At 36.4% G+C, this 22,518-nt stretch overlaps 2 protein-coding genes across 2 annotated transcripts; one reads left to right on the forward strand and one right to left on the reverse strand.

Moving 5' to 3' along the window:
• The first annotated feature begins 43 nt into the window (after nt 1-43).
• parpbp (PARP1 binding protein) lies at nt 44-14,560 on the forward strand. Its single transcript, NM_001045574.1, has 12 exons — nt 44-106; nt 313-353; nt 1,847-2,003; nt 5,913-6,140; nt 6,853-6,954; nt 8,002-8,172; nt 8,357-8,511; nt 9,158-9,341; nt 10,528-10,706; nt 11,361-11,442; nt 11,770-11,932; nt 13,604-14,560. The coding sequence occupies exons 3-12, from the start codon at nt 1,854-1,856 to the stop codon at nt 13,909-13,911; spliced, it is 1,722 nt and encodes a 573-aa protein (NP_001039039.1). The 5' UTR covers nt 44-106; nt 313-353; nt 1,847-1,853; the 3' UTR covers nt 13,912-14,560.
• On the reverse strand, nt 14,502-17,206 carry pmch (pro-melanin concentrating hormone). Its single transcript, XM_002936830.2, has 3 exons — nt 16,915-17,206; nt 16,548-16,752; nt 14,502-14,728 (listed from the first exon to the last, which is right to left on the reverse strand). Exons 1-3 carry the CDS (start codon nt 17,161-17,163, stop codon nt 14,679-14,681), a joined length of 504 nt encoding a protein of 167 aa, XP_002936876.2. The 5' UTR covers nt 17,164-17,206; the 3' UTR covers nt 14,502-14,678.
• Between the last annotated feature and the right edge of the window lie 5,312 nt (nt 17,207-22,518).

The following is a 22,518-nucleotide window of genomic DNA, read 5'->3' on the forward strand; positions in this document are numbered from 1 at the left end:
GAACGTACGAGGTTTTTGAAAGGAGAAACAGCTGCTGTTTTGTTTGATAGAGAGAATAGTAGCTGCGTCTTCTGGTGGTAACTTCGTTCTGTCTCAACCCCCACAAGTAAGTATGATGTACATACACTATCTACTTTTTGCTTCTATACTAAATTTTTTTTTTTTTTTTTTACACCTGTCTAATATTTTAATATTTCCTTCTCTCTTCATTAGACCCCATGGCTGCTTCTCTCTTAACCCCCCACACATATAGCATACCATTCACCCTCTATGTAATTAAGCCACATTTAAAAAAAAATATATGTTTTGCAGGCACAACATATTGCTGCGAAGCAGTAGGCAGACAGCTAAAGGTTAGTAGTCCTAACGGGAACAGCCCCATCCCTGGCCTGTTTTCTATTAAGTCTTTGCAATGTTTATACATATTCACTTGTGTAATTATTTTTTTTTAAGTAGTGGGGTGAGGGGAGTTGTGTTTGTGTTATGATTTTCTTTGCATAGAATATCTATCTATCTGTCTATCTATCATCTGTCATCTGTCCATAGGGTGCATACCTGGGTGGTAGTACCAAAAACATGCACTGGAACAAGGACAGCACTCCTAGGATTTAAAGAATTGTGAGCAAAATGTAAATGCAAAAATAGAAAGGTTTATTACCCATCTGGAGACCATTAAGGTTTCTGTGTAAGACTGAAACGTTGAGTGCTGTCCTTGTTCCAGTGTGTGTGTGTGTGTGTGTATATATATATATATATATTTCCCATACTTAGGGAGAGCCTTATTTACCTGAAGAAAATACCTATAGACAAGGAATGTACCAGAATGGATGTAGGCCATGATGGCTAAGCAGCAATGCATGGCTATCTCATATTATCTGGTTGATGGTCCTGTAGCCTGATTTGGCCAAAGACTTGGGTGACCACATCAGGTTAAGATATGCTACTGTTATGGAAATTCAGATACCGGATATCATTTGGGGTAGAAAAAGTTTATTTATCACAGATTCTGAGCAAGAGTCTAAGAATACTTAGACAAAGGATTGGGGGGTTTTTATATTGTCTTACAATTACACGTTATAGAAAAAGGCTCTGCAGAAGGGAGTTCTTGGGAACGAAAAGGGAGTTTTAGGGGGGTTGTGCTTGAAGCTGGACTCTAGGACAGTAAACAATAAAACAGTGTGCAGTAGCTGATAAGACTTGCTCTGGAGATGTGCTCAGGAATGCAATTTACTTTGAAACTGTCCTGACCATTGAAGGACCTAAATATACTGCTCAAATAGAATATGGGATCACCTGAAGGTTGCATCCTTTCAGATAAAAGCATTTCTGTTTAGATCATTAGCCTATAAACTTCTAATTTGAAGATGAGTTATGCTGATTCTAATTCTGTTACAGTGCTGATGTTCTATAGAGTATTACAGGTTTATGCTTTATTATTGTGGCGAGCCCAGACTGCTCCTTCATTGAACAGTGCATGGCTGGTTAATAGGGGCAGCAGAAAGCTGCCTCTGGTAACTTCAAGAGCCAGATTTTTATTTATTTTTTTTAAATACAAATTTTCTTTCTTTTTTTTTTTTTTAATCCAAAATTCATCTCTTCTAGAAGTTCTAGTGCAGAAAGTACAATTGTACGCTCAGTGCTAGCAACACAAAACAAGTGAGTGTGGGGTGGGTAAGGTGGGGATTGGCATCTGGGCAGATGCTACAGGTGGCAACGACCACTGGGGGTGCCAAGCAACTCACCATCCCTGGTGATTGATTCTTCTTTTCTTTCTTTATCTAATGGTAAAATGTTGTACTTATTTTTTTTTTTCCTGTCTTTACTAAACTTTTCTCTTCCCCCTTAGGTTGAAAATGGACTGTCCACTTGAAAATGTGTTGGATTTAATCAAATACTTTCGAAAAGAGTGGCCTGTTGTGTCTGATTCTGAGAGAACGACAATATATGGAGCAGACAATATGCTTCTGACTTTACAGCTGGCTCTTGCTGAGGTTAATAAACAGGTAAATTAAGTTTGTGCCTCTCTGTGTTAAAAAAAAAAAAAAAAAAAAAAAAAACATGACAACTGAAGTAGGAGTCTGACTGGATGAGCACAGCAAATTAAATCCACTGATTTAAATTTAAGTGTAAATATGTTCTGTGGATTTGTTTGCTTTGCCATATTTGCAGCATGCATATTAGAAACACTGCTCCATTTAAAATATATAGGAACTTTTCACTCTGAGCTTATACCCAACTTTGCTTGTGTGAACTCTTGCTGTAGGATCTTTCTTGGTACATTTGGGTGGTAATCGACATATTTTGCATGCTTGGTTGTGTATTGCCAGTACGGGGCTCAGTAAAAGTTTTGAGGATATGATACTTTAGAGCAAATGCTATCACTTGTCTTTTTTAATTTCTGTTGTGACTTTTAACAGGAAAAAATGTATTACAGCCCAGTATGGTACCCACGTCTGTTTTTCAAAAGTCATAATGTATGTTGCTAAAACACTAAGGACAACGCTAAGGCCTACAGTTAAAGCTTTACTTGCACTACCATTGCCTAACATTGCGATTGCCACAAGTTAAATGTAACTCACGGCGTTCTGTCTTTAATAGTGGGAAAATGCAAGGGAGACTGTTTCATAAGGTTAAGCCTGATTGCTGCAAGCAGTATGTTTTACTTGCTGCAAGTTCTATGTTTGGCACTGGAAATGCATTTTTAATTGATTTGTTGCTCATGATATCGCATATTTAACTGCAGGTGATGTACCTTACCATCTAACATTAAAGGAGAATGCAAGTCAAAATGTAAAAAGCATACTGCCCAATAGTCCTCCTATTGTTTAGTAAAAACACCACACTTTTGGCTCACCTAATCAAATATTTACTCAGTCACACTTACTTCACATTTTCTAGAACAGGCAGCCATCTCTAAAAAGGTATTCTCCCTTCCTTTCCCTCCTTGCTTCATACTGCACATGTGTTTCATTCCCACCACCCCCCTCCCCTCTGGCAGATCTGCTTCTGATTGGCTGGTGGGCATGTGTAGCTCAGAACAGGAGACAGGATCAAGTTACACACATGCTCAGAGAATAGGAAGATGCCACTGGCAGCCTACAGGAAGGACAGAGAGATTTTAGTGATGTCACTGTAGTCTTCACACTGCTGTAGGCTGCCAGCACCATATCTCAGAGAAGCAAGCAGGAATCTGGGAATTTAGATATGCAGTAAGTACTTAAAAAGAATGCCTTTAGATTTACTTTTAATTTATATTAACCTTTCATTGTCCTTTAACAAATATTTAAAAAGCAGCACTAATCGGTAAGGCTAAAGGGGTTCAACCTCATAAATTTTTTGCCGCACAGCCCCTTTGTCAGCTGTGACATTGTGCTGGCACGGGTGGTGATGTTTAAGGATGGGTAACCCAATTATGTTGCAGGTTGGGATTAGGGTTGCCTCTTAACTTACTGGCGAGCCAGTAAGTGGTTACAAAATGGGGCGATCCATGACATAGACGGGGGGGGATGCAAGGAGATGGGTTATCAAGAAATGGGTGGGGCTATGGCAACACAGATGGCTCGAGGGCAGATTGGGGCAGAAAAAAGGTAAATTTGGGGCATATTAGGGTATTAATTGGCCAGGCCAGGGTCTGAACCTAAGGACCCACAGAGCGAGTTAGTTGCCTGCGATAGATTGCTGCCACCGCGGGCGACTAAGCACTCCAAAATGCCTTTCCACCAGCAACAATGGGAGTCACCGGTGGAAAGGCCGACTCATCACTTCCCTTTCCGAAGTTGCGTGAAGTTTTCTCCTGCAGGCCACTTCATGCGAGTTTGGACTGGGCTTATTTCAACACTATTGTTAGGGTTTTGGAATGCTAAAACCCAGACAGCTTTGAACCCGATAGCCTGTGTAAAAACTGGACAGTCCCTCTTAAAATGGACAATGCCAGTTCCTGTAATAACCTGCATACTTATAATATTCTCCTTAACTGATCATAACCACCAAACTTGTGAAAACTTCCTTTATGCAATGAGTTAAGCAGTTATGCAAAAAAACCAACAAGTGCATAACAGCTGTTTAAAATCTTTGCCTTTATGATTAGCAGAATATTCTGCAGACCTTTCTCAAGCACTGTGTTCGTATTCCCTGTTTCCAAAGCTAGCAAGTTACTGAACAATGTGTTCCCTGTAAATTAAGTTCCATATCTTGTGTGCAAATAAAGGGAAAAAGATCTGGATATGATAAATTTAGATGAGAATCAGTGCTCTTCTTTGCAAATTTCCCTTTCACAGAAATAAAAATGAATGCATCAGCATATTTGTGGTGGAGCTTGATTTGAATATCAAAAAAAGAAAGCTTTTAATATGGAGAGGAAAATGTTCATTAACCTAAAGTCTTAACTTTTGTTTCAGTTAGCTCTTGTAAAATATAATCCTACTTATGTCCATGGCTGAATTAAAGCTCTGAACTTTCTGAACTTCCTTTGGGGTTCTCGGCCAGCTGGCACATTTTCATAAGCAAAACATTGCTCTCATTTGACCACACTAGCACAATTGGTGGTTGCTGTTTTGAAAAATAGAATGTGCTGTCATGGTGGGCACTTGATCAGGAAAGCTGATACTTGGACAGTGTTTCTTATTTGGATTTAGAATGGTTTGTAACACCAAAATAAACACTTACAACTGGTTCTCACAAGATCAAGCCTTTGTAGTACATGGCATCTGCATTTGCTGGCATTCCAACTTTCCAGGGTCCTGGAAATGCTCTATTCATTTATTTCCTGTAGTGCAACACTCAATTCAATTGCAGCCTTTTCTTCTTGCTTGTAAGGGATTTTGTGTGTCTGCTCTAGTTTACTGCCTTTTTAAAGGAAAAATATACCTTCAGAATTAATACTTAACAAACAGATAAATATATATATATCTCTCATAAGTGACCTATTAAGAATCTTGCCAAATTGGCATATCTGTAAATATTTCTATTTTACCCTGAGCCACCATTTTGTGATGAGGAGTGTGCAGCGCGTTATCTAGTAGGATGTACAAAGATGTGTGTAATGGTGTTGATGTAAGTCTGAGACAGTGGAAAATTACAAAGAACACAAATAGAAGCTGAGTTAGTAACACACTTTAGTGTTGAGGCCTGTCCCTGATTGGGCAACTTAGTGATTTTAGGGAACTTTGTGTGCCTGTAACTCCATATTTGTAGTATAGATCTTAGGGGCACATTTACTAACCCACGAACGGGCCGAATGCGTCCGGTTGCGTTTTTTTCGTAATGATCGGTATTTTGCGATTTTTTTTCGGAAAATTGTCGCGACTTTTTCGTTACTAATACGATTTGTGCGAAAAACGCGAGTTTTTCGTAGCCATTCCGAAAGTTGCGCAAAATCCGGCGATTTTTCGTAGCGTTAAAACTTGCGCAAAAAGTTGCGATTTTTTTCGTAGCGTTAAAACTTGCGCGAAACGTCGCACGTTTTAAGTTCTAACGCTACGAAAAAGGCGCAACTTTTCGTGCAAGTTTTAACGCTACGAAAAACTCTCGTTTTTTCGCGCAAATCGTATTGGTAACGAAAAAGTCGCGACAATTTCTGAAAAGTCGTAAAGACGCCGAAAAAAAAACGAAAAAGTCGCAAAATGTTCGTTTTCAAATCGGAATTTTTCCAATTCGGTTCAGATTCGTGTCTTAGTAAATGTGCCCCTTAGAGTGGGGGAAAACAATTTATATTCATCTTCTACTATTTCCGATTGACAAATACACAAGGAAAGTAAAAATAATTATTGAGCTCCTTTTTGTGTTTTATGATTCAGTGCTATATCCATTTCAAGTGTTATATGGGTTGATTTTTTTTCCACTGTCGCTCATGATTGTTTGTTTGCAGCCTAATTTATTTGTATTTTGTTGTGTTTTTTTTGTTATTTTTATAGAATGGCAAAGAATTTTCTGCTTCTCTTAGTGATGTGCTGCTAACATGGAAATGCTTAGTAAAACATAAGCTTGGCCTGGCTTATGAAGATACAGCGGTTCCTGAGAATTATGCAGATATCAGAAAGACATATGAATTGTTCCTGAAAACCAGTAATTCATTGGATTTAATTGATATTTATGAAAAGATCTCTACACTTGGTTCCAGCGAGCCACATAACTTTACTTCTGTGAGTAACAATGCTTGATTATATTCCTTCAAATGCACTTTTATGATTTGGTGTCTAAAGCTAAAGCTGCCCGGTTTTAAAGGAAACTATGCAGCATAATCTGAGCAGTTAACAGAAGCGTGGTTTCTTAGTCTGTATTGTTTAGTCTTTATACATGCAGGAATAAATTTAGTACTGGCACATTAGTCAAAAGTAGGTTTGGATACTGGTATTTTCTGAAAACATAAGAAATGCTATTTATAAGAACAGTATATACCCCTTGTTTAACACATTCAGTGAGTAGTGCTGAACTTTCTTTTTTGCCTACCCCGGCCTGCAGGGCCAAACGGACAACATGAGGATATGAAATGATTGCATTCAAAATGTAAATACCTTCAGATGGGTTCAGTACTTTGTCCTTTTTTTCTGTCCTACTTTTTTTTTTTTTTCAAAAATATCTTAATGGGCTTTGATGTTTAAATTCTTAGTTATTAAACATTTATAAATGCATAAAAAAAACACATAATATAGTAAGGATGCACCGAATCCTTTTTTGTCAGAGTTCGGGTTAGCGTATGCTAATTAGGATTCGGTTCGATATTCGACAGATCCCTTACTATGGATTTGGGGGTTCAGCCAAACCCGAAAAACTGGGTTTGGTGCATACCTATAATATAGACATTTCATGTGCAAACACTTGACTAACCGATCTGGATTTCTGTGTTTTAAACAGGAACAGCTATTAGAATTTCTCACTGAAGATGAATGCTTTTCAGGAGATAAAGATTTTCCAGTGGTATCAACTCCCTGTAAAAATAACTTTGATGTTGTGAAGGTAATTTCTTAAATTGTTAACTGCAGTTGTGTCCTTGGTAACTCCTGTGCCCTTCAGATTTTTTTTTTTCATTTTAATATACAGGTATGGGATTCATTATCCAGAAAGCCCAGCTAACATATAATTCTTAATGGAGGCAAAACAGTCCTACTGGGTTTAGTTAAGTTTCAATGATTTTTGAATGGAGATCCAAATTATAAAAAAAACAAACAAAAAAAAAACCAAAAAAAACCCAGGTATGGATAAAAGGTCCCATACCTGTACCATTTCCTGGCATGCTGTAGTACCGTAATCCCCCAACCAGTGGCTATACAAAGAGACTAATATCACACAAGCCATTGATATCCTTGTACTGCTGCTGTGTTGTATAATAACATATTGTGAACTTTGTTCGTTATTGAGAATTGGAGTAGGTGTACTAGTGACTGCAATCAGTAACAGCTTAATTTACAATGTAACCATAAATGGGGTCATCTTGCTGGTTTGAATAGGTCTCTGTGATAGCAATGTTGCAGTGAAATGTTGTCCTACAATATATGATTGTTATTAAAACTAAATGCATAGCTATTTCTAAATCTAATTTTTCAACTTCATTCGGTTGTGTAAAAAAAGAAACCATGGTTTTACCGTTAAGTCCCTCCATTGTCAGATCAAGCCTTCTGTTTTCTCAAAATAGGGAATGTAACATTCTATGCCCTAGCAATAAGAGTTGGCTTTTTGCATACCATAGTCTTTAAAAAATAATCAGTTGTGCAAGAGGCCGACTTAAGCACGTTAGCAAATGTGTTTGATACAAGTAGGTCTTTTTTATACATGTAGTTGTACTTCATTGTGAAAACAAACATCACTTAAAAATCCAAATAAAGAAGAACTAATCCCTCTGCTGAATACCAACTGGCCACTGTGCCCTTTATTCTTATAGCATTTTTAACTGCTGTTTTAAGCCTTTGTGCCATTTAATTTTGCTATTAATAAGCCTAAATACTGTAATATGACAGATATGTAAATTACTTTGATATGTTGATATTTTTATTTTTTTTAAATCAGGTAAAGGCAACACTGAAAAGAATATTTCTTGCTTATTTAAATCTGCTGGTGAACTCTAAAAATGATTTTGCCTTGGCCCAAGTACTTAATTGCCCAGAGAGGGGATTAGGAAGAGAAGCCTTCACTGACCTTAAACACACCTCACGAATGAAGAATATGTCCCTTTTCTTGGTATGTTGTATATTTTTTTCCTGTGTGCATTTAGCTTCCTGCATGCCTTCTGTACATACAGAATTGTTTCCCATGTTATTTTATTAGCCTGGGCATTCTTTTTCTCAATTTGGTTATTGTGCAGATTAATTTTAAAATTCACAATTTTTTTTTTCTTTTGTATGATCATCTGAATTCTGTTAAGGTGGCTACATCTTTCATAAGAACGATTGAGCTTGGAGGTAAAGGTTATGCACCATCTGAGTCAGATCCCTTAAGGAAACACTTGAAAGGACTTTCTCTTTTTGTTCACTTTGTTGATAGACTTAATGAAGTTCTTGGAGAGACAAATGATCCAAGGTAATAAACCTTTTCTGATGTATTATGTTGATATTTTAGCAACTCCCCATAGCTGTTGCATAGCAAAACCTTTCGGTGTATAGCTAGTCAGCTGCATGGGTACGTTTCAAAGCTTCTCTTTGCATTGTAAAATAACCCTTACTATCTTTTGGTGCACACATCAAACCACAGACAAGCAAGGCATTGTGGGAACTGGAGTCTTAGTAAGGAGTTTTGGCTTCCGACAATCTTGCAGTAGTACAAATAGAACAAGTAGTTGAGAGTATAGTTAGGAAAGGACAGGTGTTGCTTTAAATAGCAGTTACATTTGTAATTGACTTCAAAACGTTACTTTATAAATATTTGGTAACTTTCCAATATACATTAATATTTTCAAACGTCCAAATATCCCCTTTAGATATGGTAATCCTATTTTGTTGCAGAAACCTATTCGTTTTGGGTAATATGAAATTAGTTTCTCAGTGTAATCTAGTTGGTAGTGCCACATATGTTTACTTATCTGGAATGTATAAGAATAAGATTTTTGTTTTTTTTTTTAAATGTATCTAGATGGCCCTTTTGGAATAAAGTAAATAGATTTCTAAGAGGTTCTTCACAATAATTTTATTTAAAAAAAAAGCAACACTGTTCAACATCTCTATTTCAGAACGGCAGGGGAGCTGTTATTGTCAACCATCAAGATGCATCTCATAAAAGGCAGAAGCAGTGGGGATCCACTTAGTGAGGCTGCGACTGACGTTGCACAAGACCTGGATCTGAGGATTAAAAACCTTATTAATTTACTTAGTGAGGACAAATATAGTGTCACCCCAGGCATCAGCCCAGCCAGGGTAAACTATTTTTTATCTACTTTAGTAGTACTATGTAATGCAGTTTTTGTTGGTCCAATATTGTTTGTATGTATATATGCCCAGAATATACATTTGAACATATTACATTTGGAAAAGTCAAAGTATACCTAAGGAATGAGTTGTATCACAATCTCTGCACAAAATAGCTAGTGTTTCCCAATATGTTTAATTGAAGAAAGTACACTCTGTGTGTGTGTGTGTGTGTGTGTGTGTTATTATATACATTTTAGAGGGGTCTCTTGGTATTATTCTTATTTCACCAAAATACATGCTTCAATTTCTATACAGGTATGGGACCCCTTTTCCGGAAACCCGTTATCCAGAAAGCTCTGAATTACGGAAAGCCCGTCTCCCATAAACTCCATTTTAATCAAATAATTCAGAATTTTAAAACTGCTTTCCTTTTTCTCTGTAATAATAAAACAGTACCTTGTAATTGATCCCAACTAAGATATAATTAATCCTTATTGGATGTAAAACAACCCTATTGGGTTTAATTAATGTTTTATTGTTTTTTTTAGTAGACTTAATGTATGGAGTTCCAAATTACGGAAAGACCCCTTATCTGGAATACCCTTGGTCCCGAGCATTCTGGATAACGGGTCCCATACCTGTATTACATTGTGACCAATTCTAACTAGGCATTGCTTATGCAGTTATTCCCGTTTGCCTCTGGTCACACATGATAATCTCACACTCCTTACTATTTGTTCGTGTGCTGACATTGCTTCCAGAGACCGTTTGGAACTCTGAAGTGAGTATGTCACCTGTCACTTTAGACAGAGTGAGACTCAGCTGGTTCAATGTTGGGTATCAGAATAGAAAAGGTAATTGTCTGGTGTACAGTGTGTGCCGTAAAAAAACCACCACGCTGGTTACTCGGCTTCAAATAGAAGCCAAGCTGGCAAAGTGTTTTCCAGCCCCACCTCAGGGCTGCAACACTCATTGACTGGTTTCCTGCAAGGCTTTATCCTTTAGGCAATGCTGACATTTCCTGTATGAAAGTCTAAGGAGAGTCTATTTCTGGAAATTGGTCATTTTTATGTTTTTGGCCTGGAACTTGATTTCATTCAATTCTTTTTCTTGACACTTATTGGAAAGCATATACAAAAGTCTCCCATCCTAACTAGAAACCAGTTTTAATATGAGGTGTTCTTGTTTACAGCCTAAAATTCATGCAATAAACCGTGGCACTGCTTCAGGTGGTAGGGAAATGATAAAAACTCTGTTGAAACTTTTGGATGAGGAAGCTGCAAATCCCCCTAGCAAAAACAAAGCAGATCTTCTTTGTGCTGATGAAGAAAATACTCTTTTTGGAGCAGTTTCTCTCTTTACCCTATTTAGGTATGTTTATTATGTATTTCTCTACTTTTGTGTGTATTAAGACATAATTTAAAAGTATTAAGACAATCTATTTTAGAATAAACTTTTCTCTGTTCCATGTCACCATATTGAAAGCCTTTGCTAAGACACTTAAAGGAAAACTATACCCACTAACAATAAATATCTCTATAAAAATATATTGCATACACAAGCTCATATGTAAAACTCTCTCTTATCTAAATAAACCATTTTCATCCTAAATAGAAAATTGCCATTTTAAGAATTAAGGGCCGCTTCCTGGGATCACAGGATTCACAGTGCACACAAACAAGCCAAGGCACACATACATGCTAGGCCACATCAGCCAAATAATGGACAGGGTTCTGTCTTTTGCTTCCTGTTACAGTCAAAGCTGGTCATGTGATCTCTGAGGGAGCACACAGCCCATCACTAAATGGCGGATCAAGGAAAACGATGTAAAAGGGCAATATTTACTGATTTTTATTTATATTCTAGTCTGGCAAAGATTCTTTAATAGGCCCTTTAACTTAACCAGCAGTTTATATATAAAATAACAAGTGTATATCCCCCAGCTTCACTACTACATGGTTTTTAACAGCAATGTAATGATTTGTGTATATACTAATGCTATCTCCTTTTACATTTCGTGTGTAGGTCTCCTGAACAGAAAAATGGTTCTTCCCCCAAACCTCTAAGCCATCGTGTGCAGAAAGCCATGGATAAAAATAAGCCTAAGGTAAACATCTGCAGATTCTCTGTTTATCTTAAATATTCTTGTGTATTCTATCCTTTTTATGGTATTTTTAGTCACATCTAAAACAATAAAATGGAAGAAAATGCATTTGCATACATTTTTTCTATTTGAATGTAATGTAGTAATGTACAGTATAATTACTGGCAAGTATGTTCAGTAGGGGGCTGCTGGCCTCAATTTGGACATGACAGGTTGTAGGTTTAAAAATATCCCACTATGTGCAGTACATCTAAACATTAATCTCACTGGAAGAATCCCTAGATTAAATATTTGTATTCTAATCTTTTTTTTTTTTTTTCCTATTTTTAGTTGAAACAAAACCTAATCAGATCTCAGTTTGCCTGCACCTATAAAGACAGTAATTTGGCTCAAATAAAACAATGGGATTTTCCAAGTCTGAGCCAAGTTCCAACTTGTATTCATCCGGCACCAAGAATTGTTCCAGTGCTTTGTTTTGACGAGGAGCCATTAGGTATGATTTCATTATCTTTTTAACTTGTGTAGTAACTTGGTGCAACTTTGCCTTGGGGTGATCATTCCTTAATTCACGAGACCAGGGGTTATGTAATGAAAGTTTGTTACAGATCTAATCTCGAATAGCAACCGGCAGGTAGCCTTTACTGGACACCTGTGTAAAAGCTAACCTCTTATTTTCATGGTTACAGTGCCTCGGCAAGCTTTGTATTTTTTTATTACATATGGGAAATGGAATATTTGTTTTTTATTGGTTACATGAATGATGCAAACCATGTGGTGCAGGTAGTTCTGGAGAACTTTGTCTGACCTACTGCATTTCTGCATGTGATGAAAATGAATTTTCCCCCCTATATTTATGCATAAATATGACTTTGGTCTTTTCCTAAAATAAGATAGGAAAGATAATGTAACAATGCAAAATCCTTCATTTATTAATTGAGGAAAATAATTCAGATTTACACATTTGCGTGTGGCAAATGTATGGGAGCCTTTGCTTTCAGTAACATGCCTCCTTGGACAGCATTAAGTGCAACTGAAAGTTTTCAGTAACTGTTAATCAGTCCTGCACATTGGCTTGGAGGAATTTTTAGTTCATTCCTCTTTATAACATTGCTTCAACTCACCGATATTGGTGGGCTTTATCCTGTGAATTGCCCATGTATAGCCGTGGCTTTCTCCTTGCAAGCCTGTCATGCACACACCATTGTTCAGTGTTCCCCAGATGGTGGACTAATGCAAGAGGGGACATTACATAGTAACATAGTAGTAAGCTGATTACTGCTCATAATGCCATTCTCCAGTACATAATTTTGTATGTAATCCCTTCAAATAACTTGCCCACCACAGATGTCAAACTTACAGGCCTATAATTGCCAGGCTGAGATCTTACTCCCTTTTTAAATATAGGACACAATATCAGAAACAAAGGCCACTGTAATTCTGACCCTAGCTCTCAGTACCTGAGGGTGTATTCCATCTGGCCCAGGTGCCTTGTTTACATTTATCTTGTGTAACCCTTTAAGCACCATATCCTGTGTCAACCACTGGACATTAGACCAATGCAAAAGAGAACACTAGTTTCTGGGACATTAGCCTGGGATTCTCTGAGATCTTCCAGAGTATTGCACTCCTTTGCAAACATGTGTAATGGTTGACTCATTTAATTTGTCTGTTTATTTATATAGCTTTATAGGACATGTACATTTTAAATATGCTTAACATGTAAATGAGTTGGGCACATCTTCCCCACCCAATTGCATAATATTGTGCTGCATTTATTCACATCTTTCCATTGGTCCCTAGACTGGATAGGGGTATGTTTAGTAATCTATGCTGAGAAGATTCACTGCCTTATCTTGGAAGTGAGCATGCTCAGAAGCCAACAGCCAAAGTTAATTCCCAAGGGAGGGGGCTGAGTTTTTTTTGGAGGAGTGGTTGGTGTTTAAATATTTCAAAGAGGCTGGTTACAGATTATTTTATTTTTGTCAGGGGTTTAAGGGGTTTAAGATGTCCTTTTAAGACTTGTAAGAAATGTGTGAGAAACCGATGAGGAGGATTTAGGACATTTACGCAAAAAATATTGAACATGTTTAAGGGTTTAACAAACTTTCGGGTGAAACTATAGCTGTATAACAGAAGCCTATGATTTTATTTTGCTTTATTTCAGAAAATAGTGATTTACAGAAACAAGAGCTTAAATTAAGTTCTGGAAATATTGACCTGAAAACTGGTGGGCAAGTTAAGAACAAACCATGCAAAAATGTGGCGAACAAAAGGTCAAAGAGAAAGCAGGTGGACATACAGAGTGAAACCACTAATGCACAGGAGAATGAACCCCCACAAAAGAAAGCAGTTGTTGAAATAACATCAAAAAAGGAAAATAAACCGTGTGTACCAAGAAACTGCAATAAATCTTCATCAAAGAACAAACTAATTGCCGGACAAGCTAAATTAACCAGTTTCTTCCGGGTGTAAATTGCTGTCACTGGTTTTAACCCTTCTAGGGGTTAAATTAAATATGTAGGAAATGTTTCTAAAGAGTAGCCTTTCTGTATATACTGTGTTCTGAACCCTGTCACCTTTTTGGAATGTTTTGATACCCAGACATGAGGAGCACCGAACTTCTATGCTTCAGGGAACCTTGCTTTGCCTAGTGTAAGGGAGATCAAGCATCATACTCTGACATGGGTACTTGGATTATGTACTGTGCCAACTGAAAGCTGATTCTTCCCTACCCAGCCCTGTAGTGCAGAGTGATAAAGATGCAGAGACATATTTTCTTTAAAGACCTTGCCTGCATATTTATCTAATTCCTAGACAAGCTTTTGTGTTAGGCCTGGTAGTTGCTGCTTGATATACAAAGTATCTTCTGTTTTAGAAAAAAAAATATTGCAAATTGCCCAGGTGAGCAATTTGAGTATCTATACTTTTCATTTTGTTGGAGGTATTCTGTCTTAATAGCTTCTGTGTCTGCAACTGGCTGTAATATTGAATGTAAATATTTTTATGGCCGAAAATTATTTGATTTATTTTATTTGTAAATACTTTTATACTTTTACAAACAGTTAGGGTTGCCATAGGTTTTTTTTTTTATTTTGTTTTTAATAAAATTACACAACAAATACTGGTGCCTTTCTTTTGCTTCCTTTTTTGTTACATATACGATATGGTATGCAAATACGTAATGTTCATTCAGTCTTTGAAAACACTGTCTTCATATTTATTTTGAGTGTCTTTGCCGATCATATCTGCCAGCAGGGTCGATAGACTCTTCCAAGCATGCACCTGAGCACTGAAAAACAAACACACATGTACCCCATTTTGTGAATTCATCATCCTTTTGTTTTATTATACCTGTGTAATAACATTAACATACTTATGGAAATATATGTGTTAAATGCAAGGGAAAATCTATATAGCTGTTTGCAATAAACATTATTAGGTGCCCCATTGACCCAAAATATTAACTGGACCTTTGGTAAAGGGTCTGTTTCAATATTTTCCCAACACAGTGTTGAAACAGCATCTATTGGACACCTGTGCTAGATGCAGAGAAACTGTACATTTTGCATAGTCTGGTGAAGGCATGCCCTTTGGTCTGTGCCAGCCTTAGCTAAGTAATGGATGTACCAGCTATGATTTGAGTGTACCAAATTGGCCAGTGACTAGTAACACTTAGTAACACCCATGGGAATACTGGTCAGTCATAGCTTGGCAATTATTCTCTATTCTAACACACCAGAGGTATGGGATTTGTTATCCAAAAATCTCCATTATTATCTCTGTAATAATAAAACAGTACCTTGCACTTGATCCCAACTAAGATATAATTAATCCTTATTGGAGGTAAAATACTCATATTAGGTTTGTTTAATGTTTAAATTATTTTAGCAGGTTTAACGTGTGGCAGTCCAAATTATGGAAAGACTCCTTATACAGAAAACCCTAGGTACCTGGCATTCTGGATAACCGGTCCCATACCTGAATATAAATAACTACAAAGTGTTGGGAAATATGTTAAAGATTTGTACGTATGCACGTATAGAGTGCCATTTTAACTTTGGCACTAGGTAATACAGTTTGCTAAGAGAATCTTTCATTTTTTTTCTGTCGTGTATGCAGGTCGCTAATTGGGACTAAATACACCATTAGGCCCAGGGGCCTTTGCAGAGCAGCCTCCTGCTTTCTGCAGTTGTTGTAAACACAGCAAGGGCCCTTGCCTGTTATCCTTTTTACAGACTGTAGGTCATGTTGCAACCTTCAGAAGCCTCTGAAATATGAAAGTATCTGGCATGTTTTCTCTGGTGGAGAATCTGCTGTTTGTTTTCTTCACCAAGCTAATTTTACAAAGGTAGACCTTGGTGTGTATAACTTCAGGAAACATCTTTGTATCTCTTTGTGTGACATTATCCTGCCTGTAGAATATGACTTGGCAAGAAATGATTGGCAAAGCTTTACTACAATTGATTATTAAGTCACTGTTACTAGAATTATTCTGCAATTATATAAGTGGGGAAGACTAATGTTAGCCATATATGTGCACATACACAGATCCGTATTACCAAGATTACCTATTTTTGACAAATGATAAATACTGGTTGGCCATTGACACTGACTCATGTAACAGCCCATAGGCCTACCAGGCACAGAGTAGCAGCACACTTTCACTTTAGACTGATCCATGTTGTGAGTTAAGATCCACATTTGTGGCTAGAGTTCACAAGATCCTATTGATCATATATTCAAGTGAATAAAATAAGCTGACAATATCAGAATTATGCGTTCTACTAATTAGCTGATGCACTGACATAAAAAATTTGAAACCAAATCTGTTCCCTAAGTTGAGAAAAAACAACAAAACTTCATCACCTACAAAGAAACATTCTATCACTAGTTCCATGATACTAAGGGCTCTGGTTCCATTCAGCTAAATGCTAAGGTTTCAGAAATTATATCTTGCAAAAAACGTGGTTTGTTATTTCAAACTAGCAAAAAGTGGTGTGGGAATGAACTGGTTTCTGTGCAACCCTACTTAGTCAGAGGTGCCACAGGGAAACATTTGAAATGTGTATAAATTCAGTAGTTATAATAAATAGCACATGCATGCTTACTGTCAAAATCTCTTCTTCCTACTGGGAATTTTGCAGCATTTTCTTCATCTCCAATATCTCTCCGTTCCTGTGCTGATTCTGCATTCTGATCTTCATTTTCCGAGTGATGTAATGAGTTTCTAAATGCAAGGTATGGCATCTGTTTGATTCCAATGTTTAGTGGAAGTCCATCGTGACTCAAGTAATTTTGTTGAGAATCTATGGTCTGTAAGATAAGTAGAACAATTCTGCTAATATGAGCTTCAACGTATTAAATGCAATTGAAAAAAATTGCCAGAAGAATATCATATAATTAAAGACTTACTCGCTTTAAAGCAGCTATTGCCTAATGCCACTTGATGCAGAGAATATGTAAAATGTTATTTACCTTCATGTTTCTCTCTTCCTCTTCATTTAAGATGTTGCCTCCATCTGTTTTGTATTGGTTGTTTGGATCTCCTATTGGCTTCTCTAGCGTGTCACCGTTTCGAAAAGCTTTTCTTAGTGTAATGGTATCAAGAAGTAAATCATCATTTTCTGCTTTCCTGATGGATTTTGACACAGCAATCAGGAAACCTTGAGAAAGGATGGAGAGTGATATTAAGAGTGGGTATCCTAAAGTAATCATCCTTACCATCGCTTACGTAGGCCTTTGCCAACTATCTGATTTGCCTGCAAGTGATATCAGACAGAGGTGGGAGCCCTTTTATATGGTTTACTGAAGAAAAGCCTCACACAAAAGATCTGAAGACCTGCAGTTTCTCTCAATGAGTCACACAGAAGAAAACCTTTCAATTGTCAAGAGGCCAAAATGTATAATAACTAAAGAAAAGGGATTCTCCTATTAATCCATGAAAAAAGGGTTTTGTACATGTATAGAGAGAGGTGACACTAAATGTTTTTCCCCCTAACAAACAATATGTCCCTAATAGCTTTGTGAATCTGTATTGAGCAATGTTCAATAGCCTACCCTTTATTACACTGAAGTACTTTGATTTAAAACCTTACACACTGTGACCTGTGTGTGTTCTGTTTAGCAGCATAGTTGGCTCTTTTTCCAACTTACTGTGAAGCTTTGTAATTATTTAAATTACATTTTCCAAGTATTCTATGTTGAAATTATGTTTGGACTTAACCCCTGCTGTGAAATGCTTATGTGTTTAGAATCCCTGGTAATATCTGCACATTCATGTTCTTACAGCAAATCTCTCCAGTCCACTTAATGTGTTTCCCTGCTGAAGCCTAGATAGTATTCTGAGATGTACATATATCAATAGACGCAGCAGCAAGCCAGGAAGGATTAGCGCAACTATACAGAAGTGCAATGAGATTGTTTTGGCGCAATTAACTTTAACGAAAGTGGTTTTATGCACAACTGACTGGAAAATGCAGGGAATGCAACTGTGGACATAAATGAGCCCTAGTTAGTAGTTCAGGCCTCTTGTTTTCTTCTTTTGTTGCACTAATCTGTAACACCTTGAGCAGTATGGATGGATGCTGAATTACCATGATAAATGTTCTATTTTACCACTAGCACTAGCACCTTTAGCACTATAGTCTATAGTAGCAGGATTTTGCTTTCTATTTTTTTTAATTTGTTCCTATGAACAACTGCACTGATTCAGATTTCCACTTATGTTGGCAAATAAGCTGACATATCTCCATTGATACAGTACCTCTCAGTTGTGCAGTGTTTACAAATAATTGTCCTAAATTATTATCAGCTTCATTTCATGCTTGCAAGTCAAAGATAGTTTATCAGTAATGTTAATTTTTGTGGACTGACTCAACAAGGATGTTGCTACTTTCACTATGCTGTCAGCTTTAGTATTGTTCCCTGAAAATTAAACCCCAGGTTATGTCCTGAAAATTGGCCCATGGTTTGACTTATGTTCTGTGTAATTACTTTTTCATTAGGCACAAAATAATCTCAAATGTAAAACAGATTCACCTGAATGAAGTAAGGTTATGTATATGCTGTGTATTAAATTTAAACCTCAGGATTTTATTTTTTAAATGGTGTTTTTTTTTAAACTGATTTTCCATTACAGTTGTTACAAATGGAATTAAAAAAAAAAGAGATTATAATGGGGTATATTTATCATGCTGTGTAAAAAGTGGAGTAAACCATTTACGGTGATGTTGCTCATAGCAGCCAATCAGATGCTTTGCTTTGGTTTTCTAACTGTTGACATCTATTTGCTGATTGGTTTCCCTGGGCAACATCACTGGTAATCCTTTACTCCACTTTTTACACAGCATGATAAATATACCCTTCATTGTTATGTTTATTAAATAAATTTCAGCTATACTATTTCTTTGTGGGTAGCAGTATAATCAAGTCATGTGAAACATATATTAACAGAGAGAAGCAGCATAGCCCTTAAAAACATTATTTAAAGAAAATCAAGGTAAAATAAAATAACAGTATTAACCAACAATGGCATTGCACATGTAGGCTTAATGAAAGTTTGGGAAGAGCTGGTTTTCCAGATAAGTATTCTATGGGGTGTATTTATAGTGTTTCGTAGAGCTTTAAGGAAGCTCGTTAGCCTGATATATCTAATGTGATCCAGAAATTGCTGTCTTCATGATGGATGATTTTCCTTCCATTTGAAAGCAATGCAACATCTTTCTGTTAATAAAATTAAATAGGCCAGTCTTTTTTTTTTTTTAAAGAAACTGAACTTTTTAACTCATGCTTTACTGACTTAGAAATTTGGATGTAAAATAATGTTCCAATGAATCGAAGGAAGAGTCTCCTTTCCATTCTAACCATTTTATGTTTAATGTAGTCTAGTATATTGATTAAACATGGATTGCGGTGAGAGACAGGCCACTACTGAAACTAAAATGATCAGCTCAGACTACAGTTCAGTTTTTATTTATTGCAGACATTTAAGTTAGTCAACTTTTACAGAAGATGAATCAGCAGCCGATAAACATTATGACACATTTACTGCTAAGGGAATGGATGAATATCCAGTTTTATTCATTGTAGATCACACACCCTAGTAAGGCAATAGAAATCTCTCTACTACTGCTTTAAAAGGTCATCCGGCAGAATTCTTATTTATTCCACCGACTACTTTATAATAACCTAGTCTGGTCTCTGATGTTATTAGGAGCAGAGAAAAAGAGAAACAAAAAAGGCAGCCTATCAAAATGTAGCTGAAAGCATCTGTAAATATAACTGATTTACTGCTGCTCACATTGAATACAACATTTATTCGCTTTTGAAAAGAAAATATTTGCTCCCAGATGTAAAGATTTAATTTTGGGATTTTTAAAGGTTTGGATATTAACCCAAATAGGATAAAAATAGAAAGTGGTATTTTGAGACAATTTGCAAATGGTCTTTAGCAGTTTTCCAGTTTGGAAATTCATCAGCTATCTGGTTGATAGGGTTGAGGTTACCCCAGCAACCAGGCAGTGATTTGAATAAGAGCCTGGATTATGAAAAGGAGAGGCCTGAATAGAAAGATAAGTAATAAATAGTAGCAATAACAATTACATTGAAGAATCACAGAGCATTCATTTTTAGCTGATGGGGTCAAAAAAGCTAGAAAGTGTTAAAGAAGAAGATAAACAATTCAAACACTATAAGAAATAAAAAATAAAGACCAACTGAGAATATGCCATTTTATATCATACTAAAAGTTAATTTAAAGGTAGACTACCCCTTTAACTACAAAATTAAGAAGGAAAGATTTTCGTGGAAGAAGTTCACATACACCGAATAAAGGCACAAACCAAACATGAACAAGCTTTTAAAATACCTTTGTATTTCTGTAGTTTTATGAACTCAGTGCCCTAAAGGTAAAGTTTACAATCCTTTAATAGAGTTGTTACAAAACTTTTTTTTTTTTTTTATATTAACAATTGCAGATTGTTGGTTATAGTTTAGAAAATCTATGGGAATTCTGCGCCATATTTACAGAATGCCATTCTGTATAATGGCCACAGCAAAAGACTGATTTTAAGGAACAGTTATTTCAATACATTGATCAGATGGAATGACTTAGATAAATAGTGTGACTATTCTGTGCTATTTCTCGAGCACCCTGTGTAGTGCAATATTTGGCATGGCTTCAGTACAGAAGAAGATTAGTTTATTTGTTATCTCTCCAGTCCTTCAACTCTTCTTCTCATAAAATCCAGCTTTTGTGATCTGATTTATTCATTGAAATGTTCACCTTTGTACATATCATTCTCTGACTTTGTAATCCATGGGAAGGCAGAAGAATCCAGCTGTGATCACAAATCCTCTATTAAGCTTCTTTCAACATCATGTTTAATAAAGAAGCTTCTGTCATTTTGATAGATTATGTGTCTTATTTTGTATGTTGGACTGTTCACAAGAGGCTGATACTGGCAAATAGGAGGTGCTCGTCATCTGCAACTTTGAACAAAAAGTCATTTTTAATACAGACATCAATGTGAGAAGAAAAACCTAAATAGCGTTTTCCAAATATTTCCAAATATAAACAATTATTTTACAAATAATAAATAGTAAGTATAAGTAAATAATAAGTAAAGTTTATGCATCATAAAATAACACAAACAAATTTATATCTATATTTCAGTGTTGTATATTAAAGGAACTATAGATGCGATTAGACCTTCCCTCTTCAGTCTCTCAATAGGTTTTATAGTCTGCTTTCTATGTCTTCATCATAATATAATTAACTCCATAAGAAAGGGCAAAAAAATCCTCGGATATAGTAGCACAGAATAGATATTGGTGCAAAGAGGTTACTTATAAGCAAATCTGTCCTTTTTCAATTTGCTGGAAAATTCGCGAAATGCGGAAAATGATGCACATAAAAAAAATTGTTGCACGAAAAAGGAAAATTCAGACTCGTCAAAAATGAAAATGGTACAGTTTAATTTAGGGCTACATCCCTCTAATGTTATAGTTAAGAAAAGAAAGAATATAACAATTCTGTGTTTGGTGTCTGTAATTGTTATTCCTTGCCTACGATCCACAGTTTAACATTTAAATGCCATATACTGCAGTTATAGGGGATGGGAGATCTTTGTATGACATAAACCTATAATTATATGACTTCCTTAAAACATTGGGAATACAGTGGGATACTGAGGCATAACTACATACAAATTAAAGGCTAGAGTCACAGTGGCTTATCAGTTTGAATGAGACCCAGGAGTAGGGTTCTGTTATTCCCCAATAACAACATTGGCATCCAGCATAATTTCTACCAGCCAGGAGCCATCCCTACCCTGAAGCTCCCATTAGATTAGCATGTTTGACTCTGGGTAATGTTTTAACTAGTAGACAAGTCTCTATTATATTGTGATCTAGGCTTTATAGGGGAATTAAACCATTCCATAGCTGTTTTTTCCCACCCATGTTGCTGCGATCTTCTCCAGGACCTTACTTTGTGTCTCACTTATCCCCATTGCTTTAGTTTAGAAACTCTTGAGGCCAGTGACCTTATTCCCTACTGTGTCAGTTTGTCTGTCAGTTGTTATGTTACTATGTTGGTGCTTTGTAAATGAATGTAGTAATAATATTATTAAATGTAGGTTAAGAAATACTGCTAAATACTGCCCAGAGGTTCAAATGATTCAAAAGTAACTTTTTGTAAGGGTGAAGACACATGGAGCTACCAGTAGCAGCTACTTGTAGTGGTTACTAAAATAGACAATGCTGATCATTTACTGATAACTGTCTCTATGTGTGTTTTAGCAGAGGCAATTCTCAGTATTGTCTATGGCAGGGTATTTTCTGGTGTTTAGTAGTTGTGAAAAAGTAGTTGCTACAAGCAGCTCCGTGTGTCTTCACCCTAAGAGTACTGCCTGCTCTGTTTACACTTGACTATCTCATTGATGAGGGCATTTTCACATGTTTTCTAGATTTGAACAGCTCAATGTCCTCCTTTCTAATGCTTGATTACAACATAATGTTGGCAAGCAAAAATTGCATCTTAAAGGAACAGGAACACCAAAAAATGAAAGTGTATAAAAG

Source organism: Xenopus tropicalis, chromosome 3 (assembly GCF_000004195.4).
Source record: "Xenopus tropicalis strain Nigerian chromosome 3, UCB_Xtro_10.0, whole genome shotgun sequence".
Taxonomy (NCBI): domain Eukaryota; kingdom Metazoa; phylum Chordata; class Amphibia; order Anura; family Pipidae; genus Xenopus; species Xenopus tropicalis.